This window comes from Nelumbo lutea, chromosome 3, assembly GCF_056320005.1.
Source record: "Nelumbo lutea isolate HS-2025 chromosome 3, American lotus-T2T, whole genome shotgun sequence".
NCBI lineage: Eukaryota > Viridiplantae > Streptophyta > Magnoliopsida > Proteales > Nelumbonaceae > Nelumbo > Nelumbo lutea.
Genome location: NC_142686.1, coordinates 7,859,476 through 7,869,116, shown reverse-complemented (window position 1 = coordinate 7,869,116; position 9,641 = coordinate 7,859,476). Strand labels below are relative to the sequence as shown.

Here is a 9,641-nt window from a genome sequence, read left to right as displayed (position 1 = left end):
ATGTAAATGCTGGAGAAAATTCTGTTGAATAAAACTGGAATCTAAATTTTATTTTATTCGTGTGATCAACAATTAAAGAAAAAAGGTGTGTTTTCTTTTAAATTTTATGGTAATAATATTCAGTGCAAATCTAAATTGGATGTTCGGATGCAAAATTTTTTGTGTTTGTTTGATATTAAGATACGGCGATATGCACTCTTTGACGTAAATTTTGCACTTTGCAAATTTACAATCAAGCAAATTGCAATCAAATTTCCTTTTGCTTCTTTTTTTTTATTTTTTTTTTATATTTAGGGGGAAATACGTACAACAAAACGAGTTGTAGTTTGACCCATACACCATATATACATACTCAAGCATATCCGATCTGATTCATCCATTTGCACTCTAATGTTACTCACAACCAAACAAAAAAAAAATTTAAAAATTAAACATAATATAAAAAAAAAAAAAAAACAAAATAAAATAAAATTTCATGATTTTTTTTTTCACTTCATAAATAAAATAAAATTTCATGATGGTAAAACTGCAATTAGTGTTAGTAGAAGAAGTTATTTTTATTAATTTCACAATAATTCAGATGCTTCAGTCTATGTTTGCCATATGGTTTACCTTTTATTGTTATTTTTCTAAATCATATTAGGCTATGCAATTGAGATCTGATCCTATTTTGCTGGATTTGGATGTTCTTCCATTGGATTTTCGAATCAGGTTGGATTGAAAAATAAGATCCATTCGGATTGAATTTGAATCACCCCTTATCTGATCCAACCAAAGCTGATTCGATCTTTTATATGTATGTACAAAATATCCTTTATATATATTTGCTTTTGTTTATATAGACTATTTAATGTCTTTTTTTCCTGTTAATAATTTGTTACGTTTTACATATTTATGAACAATAAAATAAGATAGAATTAGATATGCAACATCTTTAGGGGATTCGTATTCGAATTCATCTTTGTAAGATCCGACTTACATTATTGGATCGGATTCGGATATAACCCTATCCCAATTGGATCCAATCTTTTGCATCCCTATATTAGTCGTTAAAAGTTGGGAACAAGACTAAAACACATCTTGGGTTTTGCATAAATACATAAAAATACCCTGTGTTTTCTAAAAGGACTTAAACATACCCTGCCCCGTTATAATAGACGGAATTAATGAAAAAGATAATTCTACCCTTTTAAAATGCAGCTAGCCATTAGAATTAAAAAAAAAAAAAAAGAAACAAAAAATCAAGGCTTCTAAATATTATCTTCTTTCCTAAGCTTTCAACATTCAATAAAATTCCTCTTGCCATGGTCATCGCAACAACATCTGCGGAGTTTATTCTGGTGATGTTGACAGTAAGGCCAACGTTTTCCAAAGTCTCCAATATTAGCTTAGCTTGGTTTCCCCTGTTGAAGAAGGCGAATTCTGGATTGCAGTGTCAGGGGTTTGTTGTCTACATTTTACCCATCGGGTTCGTTCAATGGTTGACTGTGTATGTGACTACTGACTACAAATACAATGGCTCTCCATTCCAATATTAACTGTTAGCAGCCTTGTTTGTAGTTATAGAAAAGGACTTGTTAGCTGATCCCAAGTGCTATATTCTTGAAAAGATATCCAAATGCATTCTGGGTTGACTTTTGGTGACTTCCGATTCAGCAGATACTCAAAACTTATGAAGATAGAAAGGATTTTGGGTAATGCAGCATATTGGTTATAAAGGATTTTTTTTTCTACTTGTGAAGCAGATACTCAAACCTTTGTAGCTTTTTTTATTGAGGTCTTTGTATTTTATCTCAGGCTTCTGAATTTGTCTGGAAAATAGGGCAGAAACTCATAGATGAGAAGAACAGAAAATCTAGATAGATCAATCCACTAGGTATGTTTAAATCCATTTGAAAAGCTAAGGGTATATGTAAGTCAAAATTTAAAAGAAAACTTACAAATAAAAATGAAACTTTGAGATTCCTCTAGAGATACAAAGTAGCAGAGCAGCTCAAGAGTTGAATAATGTGAATGAAAAATTTGTTCATTTTGGTGCGACTGATGCCGACATCTGTTGCTGCTATCAGAAAAATCAAAATATTTCTGTATTAGTTTAAGACAAATGTATCAAACTAACTTGTACTTGCAAAACACTTGTCTTTCCCATGTGTTTGTTTGAATGAGTGTTGTGGCGAGTACGTACCTTAACAGCCAACTAGCGAAGGGACTTGTTTAGCGAAGCTAGCTAATCGATTTTCAACTACCCTTGGCTTTGATCGCAATTGCAGTTTGGAGGCTGATAATTTTTACAGGGAGAGAGCCTCTTTTCCTTTATTGATTAGATTAAATAAGTGATGGTGACTCTAGTCTCTAGATTACAGGGAGAGAGCCACTTGCTTAAAACCAACACGGAACTATGGCTTTATCTTTCTATCTCCTTATTTTGATCCGATTTAACTGTAGAGATAGCAGAGAGTTGTTGTGAATTGTGATATTAAAATGACATAATGCTTGTTCACAAACCGCTCACTCATTTTTCTATTTCTTCGGTCTCTGGTCAAATTAGTCGGCCACCTCCTTACCTTAGTCTTTACTCTTTAGTCCTTTCCCAGGCCAGGCCCAACGACTGAAATGTTGTTGGATCATTTCATATCACATTATCACCTTCAACTCAACGGCTTGGGTCTTGTTCCAAGTAAACTCTCAACCTTCACTTCACCGTGAGCTGAATACAGAAGCAGCAGCGTGGAGTCGTGGACTTTGGACTTTGGAGGGAGCGCGATTCCATGTTGACGCCTTGACGGTACGTGTTGTGTAATTACTTGCTTTACCGTGATTTTCTGCTTCTGCTGTTTGTAATTCACTAATTTGCATTTGTATCATCTCACATCTCTCTCCTCCCCATTCGTCACTATTCACTATTCACCCAATTCGACTTTCCGACACAGATAAAGAAAAATAGTTTCCACTTTCCACCCCCTGAAAGATAAACAATAAAATGATAATAATAATAATAAAAAAAAAGGAATGCATAATCATGCCGGAGGAGGTGGTGGTGGTGGCGCTGGCGCCGACGCCTCGCCGCTACCACCATCATCTACGCCTCGTGTCAACTCCGACAATAAACTGCTAGGTACGGCTGACGCCTCCTCGCCTAACAGCATCGCCACAACCTCCTTCACTGTCGGCCGATGCTGTGGTTCCGGATGGCAACAGGCCAGCCCAATCTTCAGCATTCTCTCCATGTCCTCTACCTTATACTCTCCAGCAATCCTTGAATCCCCCGCTTCATGAAGCTTTCCTTCCGCATAAAGTTCCCTTACCCAATCAATCAACAGTGGGTCGTCCTCCGACCACGTCTCTATCGGCTTTCGGCCGCACACCACCTCCAGCACCATCACTCCAAAACTGTAAACGTCGCTTGCCGCCGTCGGTGCTACCACGTTCGCCAGCTCCGGCGCAAGGTACCCCAGCGTACCTACCACTCTAGTTGTCTTTGCCGCTTGCCCGTGCTGGTACAGCTTCGCCAGTCCAAAGTCACCCAACCGACCTCTCATTTCTGAATCCAGTAATACGTTGCTGGACTTGATGTCCCTGTGGAGCACCACCTGGTCCCATCCGTGGTGCAGATAGTTCAAGCCCTCCGCTACATCCGCCAGCACCCTGCGCCGTCCCTCCCACCCCATCACCTGCTTCGGCTTGTCGAAGATCCAACGATTAAGACTGCCGTTGGGCATATAATCATATACCAGCATCAATTCGTTGCCTTTCCTGCACCACCCTCTCATTTGGACCAGGTTCTTGTGTTGGAGCCTACCCATACTGGAGATCTCCGCCATGAATTCTCTCAACCCTTGTTTCGAATCGTGGTTGACGCATTTCACTGCCACTTCGGTGCCGTTGGCAAGAGTCCCCTTGTACACTCTGCCAAATCCACCCGATCCAAGAAGCTCATTGTCCGAGAACCCCTTTGTGGCTTCCCTGAGATCTTCGTATGGAAAACGGTGTGGCCAGTACTCAAGCTCCCAATCTTCTATCTCATCTTCTTCTTCCTCAATCCTCTTCTTCTTTTGCCAAAACCAGTAAAGCCCAGATAAACATATGACCACAAAAACAACAGAGGCGATTGAAATGCCGGCTATAACTCCAGCGGAAAGGGAAGACGACGAAGAGGATTCGGGCAGGAAAATAGGCAAATTAGTGGTGTTTATATTCCTGGCAATTCCAGTGTCGCTTAAGCTCCAAGCTAGAACCCTTTGCGCTTCTACCCAAGTGACTTTCGAAGCAGAAAACCCAACATACATATCGGCTGATACATAGTTTGCGATTGCGGCATTCTTGTATGTCAGCAGAGGCTTTGATGGTCGAGATACACCTATTGGAGCTATTGTAACGTTGATTTCAAACTGAGTCCCGTCGAATTCGATCCAAGCGTGGACATTCTGGCCATTACGCATATCCAAATCGACGAATCCGCCAGTGGAATTATAGTACCCGGCGGTATGGGTCACGGCTGATTCGATATTGTTAAGGTCGATTCCAACGTGATTCCCATCTAGGTCGTTGAATTCTGGGTTCTGACCGGTATCAAATTCGACGGCTAAGAGTGGAGCAACAGAAGGGGTGGTGGCATTGGAGAAAAGGCCGAAATATTGGCCGGATAGGGCGTCCTTAGGTGTGGTGGAATTGGAGAGTACGAATGCGAGGCCAAAGCCGGGACTTGAAGTGATCTGGGGGAGGATCGAAAAGACGAAAGAAGTCGAGAACGAAGAGATAGTGGTGCTGGTGTTAGTGGCTCTCATAGGGAGTCGGACAGGATAGAAGGCTCTCCCGACGGAAAACTCGTTGGAGTCATTGGTTAATCGGACGACGGACGACTCAATTCGGGTGTCATTTAGCAAAAGAAGATCGGTGGAATTGAAGGAATTGAACAAGAAATCGAGAGCGGAACAGGGGGAGAACAATAAGAATACGAAGAAGACAAGATAATGTAACATCGTGCCGGATCTGATCAGTTTCTGCCGGCGACGAGTGCTATATTTCCATGTGGGGGGGTGGGGGGGTGGGGGACTTTCTGTGATAACTGTTGTGAATTGCTGAATTGAGGCCAGATGGACGTTTACTCGTCAAATGGTACGGCCGCTGCCGGCTTATTAATTAACTAATTTCCCACCAAATATATAATTAACTTATTAATTCAGTCTTTGTTTATAAGTCAGTAATTATTAAGAATTAATTAATGAAAAATGAGATGGTGGAAGAATGAGGATGAGTCACGCGAGCGGACCAAATGGACGGCTCGCGCCTCGCGGATTCTAATCCTTGATCAAGACAAATCAAATCAGGCACCCCACCCCCTCCTCATATATGAGATATCCTCCCAAAAAGACTCATTCAAGTGTTGGATGAATTGTAACGAATTAATTAGCCACGTCAGACAACGGGTGAGGTTCCTATTTGGTTCATAACTACTCACAACGGATTACCGAGCTGGCAAAAGCTTGGGCGTGTGTTGATGAATGATGAGGCTGCTTTTCTGTTGACGAGACGAGGCGAGATGTGGGGCAGGTGTTTTTGCCATGGTTTTTGAATCGCCATCGATCCAGATGGTCGGACCGTTCAGTTCGAGAACTGTTTAAATAATCGGTTCTGTTTTATTCTAAATTTGGTCTTTGGCTAAAAATATTAAATTGGTCAATAATTCATTGACTTGGAAACTGTCAATCTATTGATCCGTTTAATGAATTTTGATCGTTTTTTATTTTTAATTATTTTTTATTTCATTCATTTGAATCGGACAGTCAGACTGTCGACCTGAAAACCGGTGGTCAAAATGGTTTCATTTCCAGGTCGTTTTTTAAAATCATGGCTTTTGCTGGAGATGATTCTCGGCCAACATGGCCTCTATTCTTGGATTTCTAGTAGCTTGAACCAAGAAAACAAAATTGGCAGGGGTTGATGCTATTATGTTGTGACAATAATGTGCCACTTTACTCTATCATAGATGCCACTCAATCATCTGATGCCAAAATGTTAACATGGAAGAATAGCATAGCAAAAGTGGATAATAATGATCAATCCTAGACATCCCCTCTATACATGAATAATGGTACTCCGCGGGCGATGGGCCTTGTGTATTTTTATGGGCCTATAGTACTATGAAAGTGTGTTTTGTGGGCCTTGCCCTCATGGTTATGGAAGAAAATAAGTGAATGACTATGGGCCTTGATAGAATGAGAAGAAAAGGATAAATATGACCTCAAAGATCGTGGGCCTATGCTCTATGGACCAAGAAAAAAAAAACATGGCTCAGAAGTCAGAATTGGCATGTAATTGGTTCAACTTCAACAGTTTCCATCCCATCATCTTATTTCTCCTTAATATATCCTTAAAGTCAAGATTGCTAATTGGGCAAAACAGACATGAAATCCTGTTTACATATATAAATAAAAAAAGGAAAGTAGGAAATTGGTCAGCTCAGCTGGCATTCCTCAGAAACACAAAAGAGTTATTTAAATTCAAGGCTTAGAATGGAAAAGCACACTTCCTGTATATTTATTATAAATAGAAGAGTAGCGATCCGATGCCAAAATTTTCCTGTCACACCATGAACCATACCTAGTTTATGAACAATTGCATCAAAGTATCAAACAAAGAAAACAAAGAAAAAAGCATGGTAGTGAGTCAGACGAGTGAGGAGTGAGTGGGGTGGGTGAGCATTGCTATAAAATGGCCAGGCAGAGGTGATAGGCGATGTAATCAAAGTGATATATTAGCCTCTGGAGGGAAACACAGGCAGTGAGGTGTTTGTGTTGAGAAAGTTGATGTATATGGGTGTTCTTGATAGAGTAGCAATAATCAGCAGCATAGACCCCGGTAATAGGGTCCCTCTTACAGTCTTACATGTGTGTGTGTGGAAAGAAGATTCCCATTTGATGTGTGATGTGTCGGCTCCGCTCCTTTATTCTTTTTATCCTATACCTGGGGCGCATGGATTGGTTGCATAGCACTGCTCCAAAGTTGGCATGGGATGTGATGTATATTACACACACTTGCTACGGAATTGAAAACCTTTTTCACATAAAAACACCTTCACGGAATCAACTTCCTATAAAATGATCCTCTTGTACAGCTGTACTGAAAATGAATACAACCAGCTACTCGTCTTATATTTAAGGACTTTTTTGGATCTTCGGAGGGAAAAAGTTGGACAATGCAATTTTGGTTTTCATTTTATAAAATACCTATATTCTTTTTTCAGATTTATGTGGGGTCTATGAAAGTTTATTTTCTCCAGGTATCACTTAACCGAGTAACTGATACCCATCTTTTAGGTGGATAAATAATTTTCTCCCTAGATGGGAAAGTTACTAATATTTAGATTGGACAGAAATACCCCTTTTAATAATGGATTTTTATGATTAAAAGGATCATTTTTTTTATTTACTTGGAAAATAAATGAACATGAACTGGGTAAGTAACTTCTAGAAAAGTGAAAGGGCCTAAGAGTTAAACATTGTTTATAGGCACAATGTTGCACATTTGGAATTAAAACTTGTTAAATACTGGACTAGGTATTGAGATGTGAGACTAAATGCGTCACTTGTAGGAGTTTGGGGACAAAAGCCAACTTGTAGGCTAGGAGAGCTTGTGAATATAACCCGGGGAGGAGATGAGCTTTCAAACGACATATAGGATTTTCTTTGTCAAGCTAGGCCGAGTGAAGATAGGGGTGATTATGGACCTGGCACCAAAGGTAAGGGTTTTAAGTTAGGCCCAGGCTTGGCTCGGCCCAACCCATACTTTGGGTCTATATTGCAAGCCTTGGGCTTACAGGCTTTCCGGGCTTAATGTGTAATGACTGGGCCTATGATATCAAACAATAAAATTTTATTTATTTTTAAATTAAATGTCATGTAAATGTAATACATACAAAAAATATTACACAAGCCAAGTTAAATTGGGCTTGTTAGGCTTTAAGCCTATGGCACAAAAAATAAGGCATGAACCTCATTGAATTGATAGGCTTCATTCTACTTGGATTACCTATCATTTGATAGATGAAGGCAAGGCTTTCATTCCCATTCTTGAGCATTGTGGGACTTGGAGCAACACTAAATAGTAATGCCTTCCAAGCCTTACATTGCTTAAAGAATGAGAATGAATGCTTTGCCTTCATCTATATAAGGCCTAAATTAGGAGTATAGTTCTCATACTTGAATTGACTCAAGTGTTGACATATATATATTAACAAGTTTCAATTCATAAATATTTATTTATATGTTAAAATAAAACCTAAAATTTTTATTTTTTATATTTTATATAAAATAATAACACTTAATATAAAATAAAATATAATTGTATATATATAACATATAAAATATAATGCACATTATAATATATAAAAATATGTATATTATATATTTAAATAATATAGGCCCAATTTTGGCCTGAAAATTTTCAGCCTTGATGCAAGCCTGGGCCCGGGCTGGGCTGCATACAAAAACCTAGGCAAGCCCAGAAATTTGCAGGCGGGGCCGGGGTGGGCCAAAAATGTTTATATATATATATAAACAAAGAAAAATATTTATCCAGTCAATATATATCTATTTGGTTTTCTAAAAAAAAGTATCTTAAGGTAAATTACAGTACAGACTGACAAGCCCCCGTTTCTGTGGAAACCACAAAGGTTTAACATTCTAACAAAGACGCATGCTTTGCTTTGTAGCGTGAAATGTCCCAGGGAGACAGGAATATTCACTCTCACATTTCTTTTAATAACTTATTCCTCAAGGAAGACGAAACTAGAAAACGGACAAGGGAAAAAGAAACTTGAGGAATCAGCATCAATTTTTTCAATAAATACTATATACTGCCGTTAATTAATTTAATTTGTATAAACAAAACAGAGATAAAATGAATGATACATGAATCATGGCATGTCCTGTTCGATCATTAATTTAAATATAATTCTCTTGTGACTGGTGAGATGCTTTATGGCAGACAGACAGGGGTTGAGGTAGCAATCTCCTCCTCCTTCATTGGTGGCGCATATTCGAAGGAGTTTCATTATGTTGCTGTCACAATTAGACTTGCTTCCAATTCATACCCTTGTGGTTCGTGGAAACAAATAATACAAAATATTTAGGGTCCATTTGGTTTAGGGAGAATGGTGGTTCAGCTCAGGGTCAGAATTTTTAGGCCCAAAGTACAGATAGGGTAGGTGCCAATTTACAGGCAGATATTGGTGTATAGAGTGGAAGATTTTTGACATTTTGAATGTTTATAAATTTATAGTGGAATTCAAAAATTTACATTGGGTCTGTCCATACTTTTCTGTTTGGTTTATAGTTGGAATCAGAATCAAAATCTGGCATAATCTAAATCAGATTGGTCTATTCTCATAGTTTATTTTAATGAATTGAAATAAGAATTAAAATCAATTGGAATGGAATTTCATTCCCAAGAGAGGAGAGGAAATGGCCATTACCTCAAATGGTAGAATGCCATTTCATTAAGAATAAGATGCGATTTCAATTCTGCCCAACCAAATAATTGAAATTGAAATGACTTATTCTAATTCCCGATTCCAAACCCCTATTCTCATGAACCAAACAAGCCCTTAATTAATATAGGAAATAAAGCCCGGTCAATCCAGT

General features: G+C 38.6%; 1 protein-coding gene and 1 long non-coding RNA gene across 2 annotated transcripts; one reads left to right on the top strand and one right to left on the bottom strand.

Annotated features, from left to right (window-relative positions):
* Positions 1–2,439: 2,439 nt before the first annotated feature.
* LOC148862703 (uncharacterized) lies at positions 2,440–9,313 on the top strand. Its single transcript, XR_016110685.1, has 2 exons — positions 2,440–2,785; positions 8,986–9,313. It is a non-coding gene; the product is annotated as an uncharacterized LOC148862703 (long non-coding RNA).
* On the bottom strand, positions 2,932–5,629 carry LOC148862704 (Concanavalin A-like lectin protein kinase family protein). Its single transcript, XM_088980734.1, has one exon. It carries the CDS (start codon positions 4,977–4,979, stop codon positions 3,018–3,020), a length of 1,962 nt encoding a protein of 653 aa, XP_088836860.1. The 5' UTR covers positions 4,980–5,629; the 3' UTR covers positions 2,932–3,017.
* Positions 9,314–9,641: the final 328 nt, after the last annotated feature.

What these genes read in the sequence shown, in the direction of transcription:
- LOC148862704 (XM_088980734.1), bottom strand. Translation starts at nt 4,979, where the DNA reads ATGTTACATTATCTTGTCTTCTTCGTATTCTTATTGTTCTCCCCCTGT.